The 21,391-nt window shown below is 35.4% G+C and overlaps 1 protein-coding gene across 1 annotated transcript in view; it reads right to left on the bottom strand.

Annotated features, from left to right (window-relative positions):
• The window catches only part of LOC123543332 (kinesin-like protein KIF13B), a 253,779-nt gene extending 238,923 nt beyond the window's left edge, over positions 1–14,856 (bottom strand). Inside the window, exons 1-2 of the mRNA XM_053525922.1 lie at positions 14,643–14,856; positions 9,576–9,648 (exon numbers count right to left, since the gene is read on the bottom strand). Of these exons, the coding sequence (XP_053381897.1) occupies positions 9,576–9,648; positions 14,643–14,697 (128 nt within the window). The 5' untranslated portion in view covers positions 14,698–14,856. The remainder of the gene's footprint in view (positions 1–9,575; positions 9,649–14,642) is intronic.
• Positions 14,857–21,391: the final 6,535 nt, after the last annotated feature.

The raw sequence follows: 21,391 nt of genomic DNA, 5'->3' as shown, positions 1-21,391 counted from the left end.
TTCTGACTAAGTTTGGTGAACATCCAACAAGCAGTTCATTAAATGTTATTGAAAGTTTTTTTTTTCATTTCTTACTGTAGCAGTCCTTTAAAAAGCTGCCAAGTGGAAACATTTGAGCAAATGTGAGAATGCTCGGTAGAAGTCGAGTGCTACAGATCAAATTTGGTTCATGAAGATCAATCCAGTGTTTCACTAGAAGAAATCACTTCAGATATTTCTATTTTTAGCTCTGATATGGACCTTTTAAGAGGTGAAACAGAACCATTTGAACAAAACCATATACAAAGGCAACAGGTCAAGTTTTCTATTTTTTTTCTATTTTTAGCTCTGGTAAATAAAGCAGAGCCATTTGAACAAACTTGAAGGAAAACCATCTTACAAACTAAAAGATGCTTTATATACAAACTGAGTTTGCTGAAGATCCATCAAGTGGTTCATGAGTGAGAAGAAGTTGTTTAACGATTTGAGCTGTGCCATGAGAAAACCAACATAGTGGGTTTGCGACCAGCATGGATCCAGACCAGCCTGCATATCGGCGCAGTCTGGTCAGGATCCATGCTGTTCGCTAACAGTTTCTCCAATTCCAATAAGCTTTAAAAGCGAATAGCATGGATCCTGACCAGACTGCGCGGATGCGCAGGCTGGTCTGGATCCATGCTGGTCGCAAACCCACTATGTTGGTTTTCTCATGGCACGGCTCAAATTTTTTCTACATTTAGCTCTGGTGGCCCCTAAAAGACCAAGCTTACAGTATGGCGTAAGAGGATGTGTTTTGGTTCAGCATCTTTTTCAACATTTTTTCAGTCAATATATGATGGTGTCTGCTTCCCAGTTGTGTGCACAATCCAATCTTTATAGCGCTGCCTCACTAGAAAATCACACCTAAGATCTCTGACATGATATCCTACCCAGTCAAATTATACTGACACAAGGATGGCAAGTCCTAGTACCATCTTAATGCTGAGCGCCAAGCATTGAAGCTACTATAGAGTACCATTTTTCAAGTCTCTGATATGATACGGCCTGCAGAGAGCAAACACTTGAAGCAGCCGCTCTGCCACTAGGCTAACAAGGCAATTTGTTAGATATGTTGGATTTTTGTTGAATATGGCATGCAAGCATGCAAGAAAAAGATTCAATCACTTGCTGTAGGTGCTGATAATATTCAGCTAATAACATAAACTGTTATCATCGAGCCAGATATTGTAACCCATCTGCACCAGTGAAATAATCTTAAAAGCTTGCATTGGCATCAATAACAAAAGAATTAAAAACTAATCTGAGGTAAATGTAGAACTTTCAAAATCCTCTCAGGTCTTTTACTCTTTTGAAATCACTGTAGTTAAAGAGGTACTCAACAAAAATTCAAAACTATGCTTTAACACAGTACAACCTATCTTGGGTGGGAAGAGTTGACTGCATTTGTTATAGAGGTTGTTTCTCTGGAAAGATTATTATCCATTTCAAACATTATCCAACGGGAAAGAAAATACCTGTCCTTGCACAGAGGAAATGCCCTTAACCTTACCTTGCTAAATTTCTATAATGAACTTATCCATCTTTGAATTTGGACAGCACCAGTAACTGTTAAAAGGGGTGCTTACCAAAAAGATATTGACTGAATAGCGAACAGTGCAGATCATGATCAGACTGCATGGATGTGCAGGCTAATCATGATCTACACTGGTCGCAAAGGCAGAATCAATCAGGTCCAGCATGATAGGGGCTAATAAAAGCTTATGTTATACAGTACAGCTTTTATTGAATTTTGATGCAGCTTCATTTTTACCACTGAAAATATGTGATGGACTCCCTTTTTACAGTCAGTCACAGACAATGGCATTCATCAGTATACTAAAATAAACATGTCTCGGAAATTCTAGGAACACTGAATAAACACATAAGTAACATTAGAAAAAAGTACCCTTATGGAAAATAGCTACAGGAAAAATCAATTACTATTCCCGAAAAACTGACTGACAGGGAAATGTGATATGTTTTTTCCATTACAGTTGATAATTTACCACTCAATACCAATTCTATTTGAGAAATCAAATAAAAAGATACATGAAAATGGAAATAAAGAAAAAGAATCAATTTTTTCTAAACCTAATACATCACTTTATGCAACATAATAAAACCGATTTGGTAATGTTGATCATAAAAGAGATCCAAAACTGCAGTGAAAACAGGAGATATTTCCATCTAAATTATTTAGCAGTGTTTGTGGAAAAAAAACTGTGGATAAGAGCCAAAATCTATATCTGTAAATAAGCCCAGTTTAAGCCCAGACAGGCCTGAGAAAATAAATTGCTAGATTTTCATTTGTTAAGGAAAAAACTGTTGGTGGGCACTTTTCTATTTGGCCTGTGGAGACCAGTTACTCGCTTAAAATTTGACAAAATGTAGATAAAAAATGCTGTATTTTTAAAATCAGTGTTTAATAACTATATTTTTCAATCTGCCTTCTTTCTTAAAACTTTTCTCAATCTGACTAAAGTAAATCTCCAATTAACGCTACAAACATTGGATCTGAAGACGTGCTATTGATAGCCTCGTTCTGACAACCCTTCCGCTAGCCAATCAGAGCCTTACTTACAACATTTGTATGTGAAAGCAGAAGTTTAAAAAATCTATATTTAGCCTGGGTTTTTCACATTTACAATTCTTATGACGACCACATGGCGACTACACCCTCGTGTTTTTGAGAGAAATCATATGTCACGGTATGGACTTGGTCATGTAAGGTGTCAGACAGCTGGTTAGCTCAGTCGGTAGGGCGCTCGCCCTGTAAGCAAGGGGTCCCGGGTTCCAGCCCCGGACTGACTGCACATTTTTCTCACCCTTTGACATTCGACGCTATTTTGATGGTTCAGCCTAGTGATTGTTTAAACAAGTCGTCTCATTGGTTCAAATAAATACAGATTTACGAAAATAAAAATAGCAATATCGGAAATCCAAAATATACAGAAGATGAATGTGAATGGGTCATTCTCAGATCTTCGTTTAGAAGATCAAGTACTTTTGTCAGATTGAACTCTTCTGAATATATCTTAAAATAATTTCATATCAAAATTGTTCATAATGAGTCATGTCAGTACAATCAAATCTGTAAAATTCTGCAACTGCGCACATGCTTAAATGACGCTATGATAGTGGAACAAATAATACCGTAGTGATACAAAATGCATTAAATTAATGTTTGTCATGCAAACATAACATATTTTAAGTCAAGAAAGGGAACAATTTCATAAGAATAAAAGCCACACTTAATGAGTAAATTTGTATTATAATCTTAAACATTTGTGTGAAATTTCAATCAAATGCATGGACAGGTTTCAGATCAATAGGAGGAAATGTCCATTTTGGGAAATTTTCCATTTGAAAATGGAGACAATTTTGTCAATACGAAGGTCAGAGTTGGATTTAGTATGTGCACATGTCTACTTACATAATGTTAGTTTCAAAATGATATCTGTATCAGTCAGCAGACAGGGCAGGACAGGACTGGAACAGATAGGATGAAATGATTCCTAAATAACACCCCAAACAAGATTTACGTTGGGTATTAATAGTATGGTAGTGCCGCCAGGGGTGTAAAATTCTTTTTCACACCACTCGCCCTGCAGGACTAGTAGCTAGTAAAATCTACTTGCCCTTAGTTGACAGTCACTCGCCCTAATAATTGACATTTTTGATATTGTCACATTTTATGGAAGGAGTATTATGTACAACAAGCAAATTTAAAACACATAGCTTGTACACTACGTTTCCTTTTTGATTTATTCATTTTTGTTACTTTCACACCAGACATTTTTCTTTCATTAATTTTGTCATCTCCACCATCAAGTTGCTCTCCATAATAACTGCATCGATAGTAAAAATAATCACAGCCTAGCCCTTACCGTAGTTTCCCAAAGTGTCAGGAAAGTATTAAAAATCAGTTATTTTCATTTTCTCAAGACGTATTTCCCGACAAATAATTATTTTGAAAAGTGTCTTAAAATATGGACACAATAATCATCATCCACCTACCCGTCTTGAAAGCGAAAAAAAAGTTGACGATCATCGGTAATTATTCTGTTGATAAACTAAGTAATTGGCCTGTTTTCATCATCAATTAACATCCTCTCAAAGAGCTAAAAGAAGTGTGTCGGTATCATGGCATCTGAAGCGGAGATCAAAGCGGTATTGTTCCACGAGACTGTCATGGCATTACGTCATATTAAAGTTTTCGCGCCATGTGACCTATTTGCCCTCAAGGAATTTACACTATCGTTTGAGAAGAATATTTTATATTAAAAAATACATGTACAAAGATTCATTTAAAACTTATTAAAAACCGCAACAACATCATTTTGTTTTATTTTAAAACCACATTAAATTTTCTATTTACGTCCACGAGGTCACATACCCTTTTCCGCCACACTAACAAACCGTTTTACCCAAAAAAAATCGTTTTACTCAATGTATTTAAATTACCGCCGCTTTTTCATTATTTAAGATTTTTTAATTCGGTTTTTTGTTCTTTCTGGTCAAAAGTCCGAAATTTATGCCCATAGTATGTATCACTTATTTTCTCTTACAAAGAAATCAGTAATTAAGATCGCACTGTTTGAAATTTAACAAATGATTATATGAAAAATAGACCGTTTTCATACAAATTTGCTTACATTTCCGTAAAAATATTTTATTGAAATCTTAGTAGAATTCAGATTGTATTACTTCTCAAGCGATGTTGAAAAACTGAAGCGATAATGTTAAAAATTGAATGCACTACACGCGTTTTTTGCATACGTGTCGATAAACAAAAGTAACGGAGATGTAAATTTGATATTACGATAGGTCGCACGTGCTCTCGGAATGGAAAATTACCGGCCTGACGTTTTGATATCTTTACGATTCGCGGGTAAATTCCAGTCAATCAAAGTAGCAACTGAAATATCTCAAAGTTTGTTGTGCTTTTCAAGATGTAATTTCTGAAATTCATTAAAGCTACGACGTAAAAACCACTTGCCCGATCGGTCGAGTATACAGCGAGATCCACTCGTCCTATCCAGACTTTAACTCGCCAATGCGAGCGGGCGAGTGGAATTTTACACCCCTGGCCGCCTGCTTTGGCTTTTCTGAAATTTCCATTTTATACACAACAGAATCTGTCCAGAATCAGGTCTTTAACTGACCTTAAAAAAATGGAAATAGAACATGTCAGAATGTCTGCTTGTGGTATCAAACTGCAGATGCTGAACTAACACTGTCAAATGCTGTTAAACCACAACTTGTCAACTGGGCAGATGTTGAACTAACACTGTCAAATGCTGTTAAACCACAACCTGTCAACTGGAAATCTTGGTGATGTTTTTATGGAAGTGTTACAGTAGCTGGATATAAAATTTTGGATACCCGGAATACATTCAATTATTTTTGACTATCAAAAGAAATTAGGACAAGGGCTTTCCAAAAGGCAAGAGAGGATGAAAACCTAAAAATTAATATTCTGTTGCCTATTATAGCAACTTAGCACAACTTTCTCCAAATTTTCATTTTATCCAAATCTCCATGTCCGTCTTGCAAAACCAGTCTGGATTAATTTTCTTAATATGTCTACATGTTTTGGTTTAGTATTTTTTTTAAAACAATTCTTCAGTCATAATAGCAATGGTGAAATTTCTTGTAGCATTACGCACAATGTCTTTAACTGCCTCACTAGGGTATAATATCCATTATGTGAACATAGACACAATTTAAGACATGATAAATAACCTTAAATAACCTAGTCACAACCGTACTGATACATGGCTGACCAGTCTTAGATCCATCTGAATGTTGAGCCCTACAAGTACAACAGGAAGCTACCATTCCATTTTCAAAAAGTATTTGGTATGCTGACCAGCTTCCTCCAACAGATAATGCTCTACCATGCATGTTAAATCATTTAACACGCCCAAAATCACAACAGCCAAGAGATCAACTGACCAGTTACTGTGATAATCTACGGGATTGTGACCACCATCAAACCCACTACCAACCTATCTGAATTTTCGCCCCAAAGATTAGAAATCTGGTGCTCCTGCTATGCACAATATATCTGCCCGAAAAAAACTTATATAATATTATGTACATGCATAACACTTAACAAGAACCTTGCATACACATAAATTTTATACAAAACCAAAACGTTTTGTTTGCTCATAAGTCACAAAATGACTTAACTGAAATTAATTAGGACACTTTAACCATTATAGATCAAGAACATTTAAAACCCTTTAAAGTTACAATATATATGCAAGAACAATTACTGAAGTATCAGAATTTGACAGAAAGCAGTGGCAGAATGTGTGGATGACAGCCGCAAATTGTTCCAGCATTCCCTGCCATATACAATTAGTACGAAATTGGATTACAGCCTTACAAGAAGAGGGCTCTAGTGGGCTTAGCATGAGAGCTAAATGTTACACTTCGTAATTCAAGAGGGATATTCTCAGACAAATATCCTTACAACTACAAGCACAGATGATTCTGAAATCAATAAAATTTGGAGATACGTTTATTTTTCTTTCTCACGAATCAATATGCTACCAAAAGGCTGTTGACGCCGATAACATTGGACAAATACTACAGAATACAGAAATTCTTCAAAAATACTGGATAAAAAGAATTAATGAAAACATTTAGATAGTAATATGTCAAAGCGCAGTTGGGAAACAACATTTTTCTCAAGCTATTCAATAATCAGGTCAAAAAGAATCATCTTCCCTGGAGTAAAAACATTATGTTGTGCACTACGGCATTATTCTTAATGGTTGCTTCACAATAAAAGCTATTTCTAGGAAGATTCTAAATGGCAATAACATCAGAATGACTGCCACGTCATGCTGGTATATGGTTTGAAAGATAATAGCAAAATGCAGGATTCATTTTGTTTATCTTATGATGGCTTCAGTATGCATTTGCATTCCATACTATTATAAGTAAGCATATTTCTTATACAGCAGGCACCAGGTTTATGTTAACCTTAACCTCTGCTGTATTTCTAAAATGGACTGGTTCATCATACAATTTAGGCAGTACTCATTTTTGTATAATGGGGTGTTCACTGAAAATTTACTGACTGAATAGCGAACTGTGAGGACCATGATGGCTGATCTTGGTCTGCACTCGGGTCACAAAAACAAAATCACTTCCTGCCAGCAGGCTAAAGGTTAATAGGTCGTTTTAGAGTCTTAAATGACTGCACTTAAGTCTGCTAACTGAAAAGTTGACTATTCAATCCACAATCAACAGCAAAAGAATTTAGTAACAGTATGACTTAAGGCAACATTTAAAAGGTCATTTGATTCATGTGCAGAAGTTGTCCATTCTTTGTTGAAAACAAACAAGCCTCTATACAGAATTTTAGGGGAACATTTTTAACACAACATTCCATCATTATAATTTTAAGTGAAATGCTACTGAAAGATGGAACTGAGTCCTTGTAAAACGAAACTCCAACAAACATCCAGAAAGTAAATTCTCGGTCTGAACCACTATGGTAAAGGTCACATAATAAAGTCTTAGCAGTTTAGTTTAGTTTGCAAACAATGATCTTCAAAATTCTATTAATCTACTTAAAATTGTACTGTACCTTTGCAATATACTATAGTCATGCTGTCACAATGTTACTGACTTGCCCAACACTATTGCAACCCACTGTGAATAAATAATCTGTTTACAGCTACTGTTGAAATATTGTTCTATTAGTTTAATGTCTGATCCACCAAGAGTTTTACTGTCTGTCACTGTTCTTGGGCTTTGTCTCACACTGTCCCTCTGGCCTTACTGCTCTCATAAATAATTCTAATGGACACCATTCAATGGCTGCCACTGTATTTGTATTATGTGTATATGAATGAAAAGCCATCTGAACATGTTTATCATGAAAAGGGTATAAATCTAGAATAATATAATACATACACTATATAACATCTTGAAAGAAGATAAAACTCCAAGAACTTTTAAGTCAACTAAGTTTTGAGCATCTGACAATTTCAGCAAAACCAGCTATAGGATAATGGATATTTTTCACTCATCTCAAGATCAAGCCTGTCTATTTTCTTACTTTTTGACAGAAATAAACTTGTGACCTTTTGCCAGACATGGTCATTTCAGTAAAACTCAAAATAAGACATAAATAACATGTAATGTACAATTGTCTATGTTTCCAGACAAACATCTCACTTTAAACAGAAATCAATAATGTGCTTTCCATAAAAAGTAGCATCATTCTCAAAAACTGATCAACAAGTATTCCCACTTCCTCGAACATGCAAAATTGGATTGGTCCACCATTCAATTTGGACAGTACCACTTGTTTATCAAAAGGATATACCAAAGTTTACTGACTGAATAGCAAATAATGCAGACCATGTTCAGCCTGCACAGACTTTGATCTTGGTCTGCACTGGTTGCAAAGGCAGAATCACTTCCTGCCAGCTAAAAACCATGCAAGATATTCAAAAAAATATAGCTGAACTTAATACGACTTTTACTAAAATAAAGAAAACAACCGGGAACAAAACAAAAGCCCCGAACCTGCTCAATTTGTTTTAATTTACTTAGGTATATCAGAATAGTTATACCCTAAAGTAAAATGGAATAAGATGAAGTTTCTGGCTATGCAAAATTCAGCATTTTCACAGACTTAATTGAGTGTACTAGTACATCCTGGAATATAAGCAAGAGGAAAAACTTGAAATATGAAACATTTTAAATAAGAGATGTCAATATAATTATGTAAGCTTTGCATGCCCTGAAGTGAAATGCCCTCCTCTCAGTCTGTGAAACTGATAACCAGACTTCTTTTGTGCCTCTAGCCTTCATGATCCAAACTTCACTCTTTTCAGCAACAAAGATTATGCTTAACATTTGTACAATGTTTCATTGAAATTCACTCAAAGTGTTTCAAATTTAAGTGTTAAGTGTTGACAAACTTTTACAAATGGACCAAAAAAAAACACAACCTAATGAACTGTTTGACTTCTATTTTGCTATCTTCAGTAACATTGAATTATACAATTTTCAATGGTGGCAGCATTATTTTTTAATTTGTGTTTTTATCAGCATTTTAGGTAAAATGCCACAATTCCCAAGAAATGTGGCTTACAGACCCTGGCAAACACTTAAATGGGCCTTCCTTATGTAAGTTGTAAATTGGGCCTTTTAGGGCGACATAAAGAACTCTGAAGATGGCTACATAGCCATTATAAAGGGTTAGAACTGTAATGAAATTAGTTAAGTTATCAAAGTTTGTTACTGTTCAATATTGTGCAGCATACGCAGTACCGAGGGACACAAGTAAAACCTCCATGACTAAAAACCGTTAGACGTCATATAACACCTGAAACAAAGAATGTCACATCTCAAAAATGACCAAGACAGAACATAACACAAGCAGAGGATCATCTCTGCTGTGGACTATATCAATCAATATCCCTGCTGGAAGATACTTCAATGAATATCTGAAATAATTCTGTGTAATATGGACTACTCCCTTAGGGCTTGAAAATGACAGAAATTCCAGAGTACAAACAACTTACCTGTCTTGTGGATGATAAAGAACTGTCTGGTTCCCTTCCATGTCTATCACACATTTGGTACTCAGCTCAACCTCTGCAAAATAAGAACCAACAAGAGAATATTCAGTATTGCCTTGCAACTGGAAAGGGCCTAAATATGACCTAATGATCTGATGTACAAAATGTATCTACAAATGAAAAATGCCTGCATTTGAATTTGCAATATGTATGTCTGAAAATCTACTTACGTTAATTGCCTTTAACATCTCTTAGCTTTTGCATGCTATTTTGTAGGTACTGAAGGGACAAATAAAGGAAAGAAAACAAAGATTATTTATAGAGCCAATATTTTCTATTTACTTAGTAAACATTTTTTCCTAAATATCATTTATCCAAAAAATCATTTTTCTAGTACTTATTTACTTTTCCATTAATATGTTTATGGTACATAACACTTTCAGGCTCAATTTTAGTTTCATGGTACAGGTTCTTACATATGACAGTATGTGATACATTGCTTCCTTTGGAACTGTTAAATTTACGGAACTCTTTCAAATTTTCTATATATTAATTTCATGAATAAAACATCAACAATTAGTGTAATGTAACTTCTAAGGCAGTGCCTGGGTAATTTCATCAAATATTTGGGCAAAACAAAATTTATTACACATTTTGTTTGTCAAAAGACTGGCAAGAGTTAAACAAGAGCTGTCAGATGACACTGCGCTCGACTATTCGAAGAATTGATTGAAGAATGGGGTCAAAATATTATCACAGATTTTCAGACAAAAGAAAAAAATAAATTAAACAAACTATGTTCCTGTATTTGTGGATGTGATAAGTCTTGCACTAAATGGCAATGTGTATGAAAAACAGAACCAATTTCAAAGTCCAAAACGGGCCATAATTCAGCCAAAATAGTTGACAGAGTTATGTACTCTTGCCTACAGATGGAAATCATGATGATAAACAAGTGTTCAAAGTTTAGAAGCCATATGTTGAATAGTTTTGACAAAACGTGGACTTGTACAAAAATAGAACCAATTTCCCAGTGCAGAAAGGGCCATAATTCAGCCAAAATAGAAGACAGAGTTATGTACTCTTGCCTACAGATAGAGACTATTATACTGAACAAGTGATAAAAGTTTCAAAGCCATATGTCAAACACTTAACACAAAATATGAACTGGTACGAAAAACTTTACAAGACTTCTAAGTCAAAAGGGGCCATAATTCAGCCAAAATCCTTGATGAAGTTATGTATTCTTGCCTATAACTGGACATGGTGATGGTAAACAAGTGCTTAAAGTTTCAAAGCTTTATCTCAAAAGACTTTGTCAAAATGTGGACTGGTATGAAAAACTTAACCAAGATTCTAAGTCAAAAGGGGCCATAATTCAGCCGAAATCCTTGATGGAGTTATGTACTGTTGCCTATTACTGGATATGGTGATGGTAAACATGTGTTGAAAGTTTCAAAGCTTTATTTCAAAAGACTTTGTCAAATATGAACTGGTACGAAAAACCTAAACATGATTTCTAAGTCAAAAGGGGCCATAATTCAGCCAAAATCCTTGATGGACTTATGTGCTCTTGCCTATAACTGGACATGGTGATGGTAAACAAGTGCTGAAAGTTTCAAAGCTTTATCTCAAAAGACTTGTCAAAATGTGGACTGGTATGAAAATCTTAACCAAGCTGTGACGCCGACGCCGTGGTGAGTAGGATACCTCTACTTATTCTTCAAATAGTCGAGCTAAAAATGATTATCATTCTATTTACCGAAAAATGTGTGAAATGTAATAAGGTTTCAAAGTATGGTAGGTCTAATTTGTTTCCTATCTAGGTAGTATAGTACATTGTCTTCACAAAAATCAAAGACGACCAGACCAGGTGTAATTAGGAAGTAGTTATATTTCAAGTTGGGTATTTATAAAGTTTTACATGGAAATTGATTAATTTCATTGTGCACAACTTTAAAATCCTTCCCATTCCGCTACAATACAGCATTATGATTGCATTAGCTATTAAAATGCTCAGTAGTTCATGACATAATTTGGGTATGTAATCTTTTTCACAAGACTTTAAAACAGAAGCAGTCGCTAAAAATCATTTTTGTCAGTAATTTGACATATTGCAGCAAGTGACAATTCTAAGCATTGCCTGCAAGACAACGTGCTTTCAAATAATTTGTCAAGCCCTGATGTACAACATTATCTTGTTCCCCTTGACGGTGTTCCTAGGTATCATTTTCACAACTTAATACTAAAAATAATGAGAGGGTTTGTGACAAATGAATCCAGATTTATAGTTAAAGAGTCATACTGTCAATGAGAAACATTCGCCTCACATGCAGATCGAACAAACAGCCTCTTGTTGTTTACTAGGTGCACCAGAGAAAAAAATTTATTACTGCAAAACCATCATGTTAGAATATTCTCAGTTAAATATGCTATATCTCACAGTGAGTCTAAATTTCCTTATCTTAATGTATTTCTTTAAAGATAAAAAAAAAAAATTCTGAAAGAATTGTTTGAGGTTTCTATTTCTTAGAAATTGTGTAAAGCAAATTTAATTAAATTCCTACATCTTAATAACTGTACATGCTGCCAATGTTTTGCAGACTTTTCTTATATCCCAAAAAATTATTCCCTTAAGAAAGCTGTTTGTTGCGTAATTCTGTCACGACTTTTGTGTATCTCTGTGACTGGAATTAATGAAGAATACAGACTGGTCCTTGGTAAATATTTGTATACTGTTATGACACTGGTTCTTCCGGGATTATTCAAGCATCCATATTTGTTGACAACAAGACTAATGGTCTTACTATCAGCACTTACCCTGCTAAATTTCTAAAATGAACTTGTCCATCTTTCAATTAAAACCAAAAAGATACTGTTTGAATGGCAAACATTGCAGGTCATGACCAGACTGCATGGATGTGCAAACTGAACATGATCTGCACCGGTCGCAAAGGCAGAATCAATCATGTCCAGCATGATGAGGGTTAAAACACCTTACATCTGTATTTGTGAGGTGGCCTCCCAATGGTCCAGAAAAACTTTTGACAACAGTTGCTGCTTTTATAATCCATTACTTTTTGTAACTAAGACATATTGCAATTAAACATTTGTCAACATTCTCATAAATCTTTCACCATTTCCAGGAATGTAAATACTGTATTTTGGGACATTAGCATTTTAGGCCTTGAGCTACAGCTTTTTGTTTGCACTTGGGACTTCAGATATGGCCTTTTCTTTATAGGTGAATTCTTTGACTAATTTCTATGTTTAAGGGTAAAACTTCTCATTTTAACTTACATGTCTGATACAGAAATTGGATGACAAACTTTTGTCAAAAGCTACTTGCTAAGTTTTAAGATACAGAACAAATTCTCTTGTTGCAATGAAAATGACCAGTTCTTGCAATGAAAATCGGAATGGCTGAAGGGTACCAAAACCAAAAGAGTATAAGGACTAGCATGAAAATTATTGGATGTCCTAACCTTTTGAATACTTTAATGGGAAAATTCAAGGATCATAATTATTAACTCCAGACAGACTTGATGGATCGAGCTGGTTATCGAACTGGCCAAGTTTAATGAACACCAGATAATAACTACATATGTAACATTTGTACACAGGTCAGAGAATGAACACTGTTAATTTTTGCAATTTTGAGTAATTCAAGGGTCATAACTCCAGAGCCACTACGACAATCCAACTAAGACTGAATGCCCATACACACACACACATTGGATAAGAACTGCTCAAGTTACAGAATGGACAACTATGAGGACACTACCTGCCTGCCCAAAAGAGGTGTTCCCCCAATACCTTCCATTTCACAGGCATATAAAAATCAAAAGCATTCAATTCATATGCATTGATCAAATAGTGTAAGTAGAAGATTGTCCATATTCCTCTTTTAAGACCTTCATAAAGAATATAACATATCCTGTAATTTTTTATATGGTAACTGTGATTTAAAGTTCAAAGATTAACAAATCAATCTGAAAGTAAAATGTGAGTAAATCTTCATAAATTTCATAATTTCATTTTATACTTTTGCAAAAACTAAAGAAAATTTAGAAGCCATTAATACAGACCTAAATTTTGAAATTCTAAGCTTTATGTATTTTAGTTAAAGTATTCGAAAAACATGCTTAGTTTATCAACAAACTGCCATATCTAAGTTTATCAGAATATCATATAAATTCTCCATGAAGTCTAAGAAATATTCATGTGAAAATCAAAATGAAATGAGAAATGTGTTTATACAGAGAGAGCATGCAACTAAAACAAGAGCATGTACAGTCTGCAAGTGCCAACGCTTGTTTGTAAGAACTTGACAGAAGCCAATGTTTCCCCCAAAGGGATTCTTCAGAATGTTACAACAAAAAATGAATATTTTACTTTTAGCATAATGTGCGTAAAGTGTGTGAAGTATATTAGTGAGTACTGAGATACAAGCTTACATACAAAAACTTAACCAAAAATTTCTCAGTCGAAAAAGGGGCATAATTTAGTAAAAATGCAAAGTAGAGTTATGGGACCTGTGCATTACATGTCAGATCATGACAGTGAACAAGTATGTGAAGTTTCAATCCATTCCCATTAGTGGATACTGAGATACCAGCTTACATACAAAAATTAAACCAAAAAATACTAAGTGGAGAAAGGGGCATAATTTTGAAAAAAAGCCAAAGAGTTATGGAACCTATGCAATGTAAGTCAGTTTATCACAGAGAATAAGTACATGTGAAGTTTCAATTAATTCCCACAATTGTTTACTGAGATACCAGTTTACATACAAAAACTTAACCAAATCAGGACGTGGACGCCGACGCATGGGCGAGTCCAATAGCTCTACTATTCTTTGAATACAGTAAAGACCACATTTAGTTATGGTACAGAACTATGTATCATGACATAGTTATAAATCAAAATTATCTGTAATATACTTAATTATCAAATTAAGAAAACGCGTTTCTCCACATCAAACAAAACAAATAAAGTGTAAAAATGCAATAAACATAGCTGTCACTATGCACAGTTTCCAAGCTAAAAAAAAAAATCACATCGACGCACCTCTTCTGTTGACAGGTCGGACCCGTACGGCCACTTGTACCTTGTCCGTTGACATGGCCACTTTTAATCAATCCAATCTCAGCCCAGATAAAACAAATACACAAACTAAACGACAGTGGCAATGATTACAATACTTATCAATGGCAATGGAAGACAAAATATCAATAATTTCCACTATGACACTGTCACACACACCACAGGGGCGCCATTTTGCATTTATTTTGCTTATGCCGTAGACAGGGCACCAGCCAATAATGAGTCATACTGCCTTCCGGTAGAAGTACAGAGTGTGTCCAAAAGCTAATGCACACTCGATTTTCATACAGATTATATGCAAAACTATTTACCAATTTTGTCTTTTTATCGCATCACTAAAATCGAGCGTCTATTCAATTCATAACTTTAACATGTACATAACATGTCCAAAACATTGTGGAATGATACTTATTTCACTTGAGTATTGATTACATTTTACTCGGACTTTATCATAGACTCCCTGTGTAAAATCTCAAACTTTTAACTAAAATAAAGGTAATATGAATTAAAGCACCGCCTAGCGCTGGGGATTTATCTTTTATATATCCGCTTAGAAAGAAACATTCAACGCTCAAGAAAGTGAAATTTTGCTCTAAACTGTAGTTTACATTTAGCATACATGCCATAATTTTTCAGAACGTTTCCGGGATTCTGAGTTAAAATTTCCGGGATTTTTACCTTTTGTCCGGGACATACACCGTGACATTGGTATTCATCTGTTTCATGCAAAAATATCATAATATACATGTAGTTTCCCGAGACTAAACATTGTTCACTCGCTTGTATTAATTTGCGGCAAATGTCGTCTAGCTTTCTAAGGGAGGTAAATACATGTATACGGGTAATACATCTATAGTTCGGCACGTGAATTTATTGCGTTCCCGAGGTGAACAGAATTAGGAGACTTACTATATACGAAGAATCAACCTGGTCATCGTGATTTAGATTCTTGCTAATCTGGTATCATTCTAAAGCTTAAACATTTAATCTAATAATTAAATGAATCCTTAAAGGAATAAAATAAATCTTGTAGATAAAATCGACAATATAAAATATTTGGAGTCTGGTCAATTTTCATGGGTCGGTCGGCAAAGGCATTCAGCATTTTAATTTAAAATATGTGTGACAATCGATCTAGATCTTAAATAATTACAACCTTTTAAAATAATTATCGTTTAATTGACCGTTTTCAATAATCTCTTCCATAAAGGCTACATGTAGCTTTACTGCCAACGTGCTAAAAACAATGTGATTTACGACTAATTTAACTATCATAAAACAGTTATTGATTGCATAATCCTGTCAGTTCTTAATCAGGGTCATCATAATAACTGACTGTAACTTAATCAGTGTCATCAAAAGATCGTCGCGTGATCAAAGCAGGCTTAATCAACACGTGTCCCGCTCGCCCGCTCGAGGGCATAAAGTGATTAGGAATAAACAATGTGACAACGGGGACTGTTTTTTGGGGGATTGTTTTCATTTGTTCCTGTATTTTTATTTTTCCGGGGCATTTTAAGACTGTCCGGGACACCGGGACGAGTATGTAATTTCCGGGACAATCCCGGACAATCCGGGACGTATCACATGTATGCATTTAGTGTCGACATACCTTTTACAGCGAATATCATACTTTGCAAAATTTACGGAAGCCGTGACGGTGACGTCATTCAGCGTTCTCGCACTAGCTTTTAGGATTTTTTTTGTTTGTTTGCACTCCACGCAGAAACATGACGGCCTTTACACTTCCTTACTGTTTTGAAGTGTTTTTCAGTTGCATGTACAATTTCCATTACGAAAAAGAAGTAAAATAATCATGTTAGCGCGGTTTACGAGTTTCTACGACTGATTCGGGGTGCTCGGATGTTCATGCCGACAACCAGTCTGCGGTGTGTATATAAACCGGAACCGGAAAACATCGGAAAAATTGCCTCAATATATGCAGACAACAAAGACGAATAACTATATACGGACGTTACCGTCTCGGGGATTTTCATCCCCTATTAAATCGATATAATATTTCAATGAAACTTCAAAGTTTTGTTGTTTGTAGCATCATCTGGAGCATGTGCAGTGAAAAATCTTGATTTGATTTCTAAAATAGTGTGATATTTATTTCTAAGGTCACTATATGTTCATTGTACATATACTTCGTTACCAAGTGGAAACTGGCAGGTACTCTAAAATGCAGCTCTCTGATTGGTCAGTTAGAACCCCTAATGTTCTGTGATGTCATGATAAAGTTCTAAGAGTAATGATAATCTTTGAATTTTTTAAAATGTTTTTTTTCTAATATATACTCATAGGCGTAGCCAGAGCTTTGAAATATACTTAGGCACAAGGCAAGAAGTGCCTAGTGGGGAAGAATGTGGGAGGGTGTCCCCCTCCCGCTGGTGGGAGTTAGGGGGAAAATTTTTTGAATTTTGTGATCAAAATAACACAATTCTGAGCCATTTTGTGTAAATAAACAACACGATTTTCACATCTTTCAACAGTAATTTTTTTTAAATCTTTCAAAATTTCAAAGAAATTTTACAAATCTCACAAGGCCTCCTCCGAAACAAAATGAATTTCGTGACCATTTTTTTTTTTTTTTTAAATCATTTCTTTATTTGGTGAAAATAAAGATGTTTGTATCGTAATCACTTCTTTATTTAGAATATACCAATTCATTTGTATGGTATATCTTAATTACTAGTATTTAAAATGAATTCTAAGTTCAATCTGTATCATTGCCAGCCATGGCTTGCTGAAATACAAGGGCAATGTGCATTGAAATCACTGACAACATGGTCGAAATTGATGTTTTAATTTTGATGAATATGAAACAAAGTCAGGCCTGTAAGGCGTTGCTCCGACTAAAGCTGCTAAATGACCTCTCTGCCGAGGCTGACGATACCGGCATTGTCAGCAGGATTTTCAAACTTATATGTATATTTGGTAGCAGCTGGTAGGTGGCACCGACAGCCTCAATGAGCTTTTCAAGTACAAAACGCTGACCATGCAGTTTTGAATTTCCAGAGATCCAGCTCAGTATCAATAATTTAAGGACCATACTCTTCCTTGATTTCTGCCCATATAGCAGATATTGTGCGATAGCAGATATACTGGGCCTTCATCCTTGTACTGGTGTGACACAGTCTGTCTAATTGGGTAAGTAAATGATCCATAAAAGGAAGAAATAAATTCAAACGCCAGTACTCCTTGACTGTGTCCGCATATATTCAGCTGAGTGGCCAGATCGACTGCCCTTCACCCATCATTACAATTGATCATCAGTGTATTTTACTCTGTTTACAGTGAAACAGACCCGGTGTGGAACAATTTGATCCTGACACAGTAGAGCCCCCACCACACACACACAAATTTTAACTAGATCTATAAACTGTTAGAATCAAGATCAAAATTGTTCGAGTGCAATTTAATCTTTACTTTGTCTGTTTCTTTTTAGGTTTTACATTTATAATTTAAACCTGGATTTATTTTATCATGTGCGTAATGTGCGCTACGCCCTTGATACTGACCAAAGAGCTATAAAAATACTTAAAAGGTATATAGAGCAAATCTCGCCAACATCACGTGGGAACTGAATGAGATCTCGTTTTACCATTGTATGAAACAGACAGCAAAAGGATAAAAATTTGTGTCGTAAAAAACTTTGTATCAGATCATTTGTTTATAATGATAATGGTCTTTTTTAAAATGTTGTTAGTATTTTCTACATGGGGATGGAAAGAATTTATGATTAGAAGTCTGAGAAATCAATTACCAGTTATCGTTTAAAAATTGGACTCGATTCGGTTTATTATGTGCTGGCCGTATTGCCAGTGTAATACTTTAATGAGCGTCTGTTGATTTAATCACTGTTGATCAAGTCGGCAAATATTTCAATAAGATATTGCGCTGACACGGGCTTATGCAAGATTATCTCCTGTTGCCATTCTGTGTATCTTATACTTCTTTGTACTGACCGATCTTTCTTGGTTCTGAATATCCAGTGTTTTGAGAAGAAAAGGGACATGATTATACAAAATTTGAATAGCCTCAAGAGTTAACTCCTGTGAACAAAACAGAGAGTCTGAACATGATACATGCCAAAAATATTTCAGACGAAATGCATATCTTGGACACCATGTAAAAAGAGATATTCTGCTTCAGTTGGATTATGGCGTCCATTCAATACCTGTGTAATAAAGTTCCGCTTAAGTTGGTGCTAGGGGCATGAGAGGTGTTGCACTTTCCATTACCTCTCATGAACAAACTAAATCAAAAACCAAGGACAAACCGAGTCTGCTGTTATTCTGCTTGATTGTACTGTATGCTTCCCAAGAGGACGTACCTTCTGTATTACGGAAAGGGAGAATCTTCCAATTTTTAAGCTAAAATTGACATTTTGGGTATGGACTCCCAAAATATTTTCACAAAATTTAAAATGGATCATTTCAATTTCTTTACAATCATAAATTCCCCATACTTCAGCTGCATTTAACAAAACTAGCAAAACCATGGAGTCAAAATGGGAAAGTTTGGTCATCAAGGTTCAATCTACTGAAAATTAAAAATTATTATATACTCTCAAGGCTTGGTCCAAAAGAACTTTAACAGCAGTTTTCATTTTTTTGTTGTATATATACAACAAGAGCTGTCTCCATAGGATGACACATGCCCCCGATGGCACTTTGAATGAATAGTTATGGCCGATGTTAGAGTTTAGGACCTTTGACCTATGGACCTGGGTCTTGCGCGCGACACGTCGTCTTACTGTGGTACACATTCATGCCCAATAATTTTAAAATCCATGCATGAATGACAAAGATATGGACTGGACACACCCATCAATGCACTATCATGAAATATGACCTTTAACGTCTAACTGTGACCTTGACCTTTGAGCTACGGACCTGGGTCTTGCGCGCAACATGTCGTCTTACTGTGGTACACATTCATGCCAAGTTATTTGAAAATCCATCCATGGATGACAAAGATATGGACCGGACACGAATGCACTATCATGAAAAATGACCTTTAACGTCTAAGTGTGACCTTTGAGCTATGGACCTGGGTCTTGCGCGCGACAAGTCGTCTTAATGTGGTACACATTCATGCCAAGTTATTTGAAAATCCATCCATGGATGACAAAGATATGGACCGGACACGAATGCACTATCATGAAAAATGACCTTTAATGTCTAAGTGTGACCTTGACCTTTGAGCTACGGACCTGGGTCTTGCACATGACACGTCGTCTTACTGTGGTACACATTCATGCCAAGTTATTTGAAAATCCATCCATCGATGACAAAGATATGGACCGGACACGAAAATTGCAGACAGACCGACAGACAGACTGACAGACCGACAGACGGACAGACGGTTCAAAAACTATATGCCTCCCTTCGGGGGCATAAAAAGTCATGAAAATTTTCACACAGATAGCAAAAGTTATCAACAATTACAACTTTCTTTTTATTCAATACCATTTAAAATTGTTAACATGTTTCCTTTTTTCAAACATACACTTTTTTGTCTTTTTTACCTTTAAATCTTGAGACCCACTTAATAGATATTGATGAAATTAAGTTCCTGAAAACTAGGATGCTGGTAAACAAGGAGTATACTTCAGCAAAAAGTATCATATATTTTGCAATTGCTTAATTCATTTCCAGTCAAATTATTGGAATCTATACAATTATGAATATCACTGAAGACCCCTTGTTTTAATCCAAGTGTAACATCAAACTCGTATCTTGTAGTCAAAATTTGTCAAATAATACATTCTGAATAATAGAATATAATAAAAATATGTAGTCTGTTGTATTGTGGTTTCTCTAAAACAAAATTGCGAATCATATTAAATAGAGACTTCAATCTTATCTGCGGTCCCGAGGGAATGGTACCAAAGATTGTGTTTTATTTTTTGTAGTTTAATTCGATACAATACCGTGGGATTGATGAGGTTTTTTTTAGGTTATACGAGTTACAACTATTCTGTACTAAGCCCTCGATTTTTAGCCCCTCAGCGTGTTGCACTTTCCAATTACCTCTCATTAACAGACTCGATCAAACCAAGTTTTCAATTATTCTGCTTGGTTGCATTCTATGCTTCCAAAGAATCTTATGGCAGATCTTATTAACTATCACAACAGCAATCTTTAAGTGCTGTATGGCAGCTGTAAATGGTCTCTCCTTACTTGAATTCAGTATTGTTATATTTTCTGGTCCTCAGAGAGTCCATTGAACACCTGTGTAGCTCCACTTAAGCAGGCGCTAGAGGGGTGAGAGGTGTTGCACTTTCAATTACCTCTCGTGAACAGACTCAATCAAACCAAGTCCTGCTATTATTCTTCTTGGTTGCATTCTATGCTTCCAAAGGATCTTCTTACACATTTTGTTTACTCAATAAAAAATTTGGATAAAAATGACTTGTTATCAAATGATTTTTAATGAAATTACAGGATGTCATCACTTTATTGTACAGTTTTGTTCATAAGCACATTTCACATTATTTATCCTATTTGTCATTCATGTCTAAAAATAATGTATGATATGAGCCGCGCCATGAGAAAACTAACATAGTGGGTTTGCGACCTGCATGGATCAAGACCAGCCTGCGCATCCGCGCAGTCTGGTCAGGATCCATGCTGTTCGCTTTTAAAGCCTATTGGAATTGGAGAAACTGTTAGCGAACAGCATGGATCCTGACCAGACTGCGC

This window comes from Mercenaria mercenaria, chromosome 16 (assembly GCF_021730395.1).
Source record: "Mercenaria mercenaria strain notata chromosome 16, MADL_Memer_1, whole genome shotgun sequence".
Lineage (NCBI taxonomy): Eukaryota > Metazoa > Mollusca > Bivalvia > Venerida > Veneridae > Mercenaria > Mercenaria mercenaria.
Note: the sequence above shows the minus strand (reverse complement) of the source record. Positions and strands in the feature narration are given on the sequence as shown.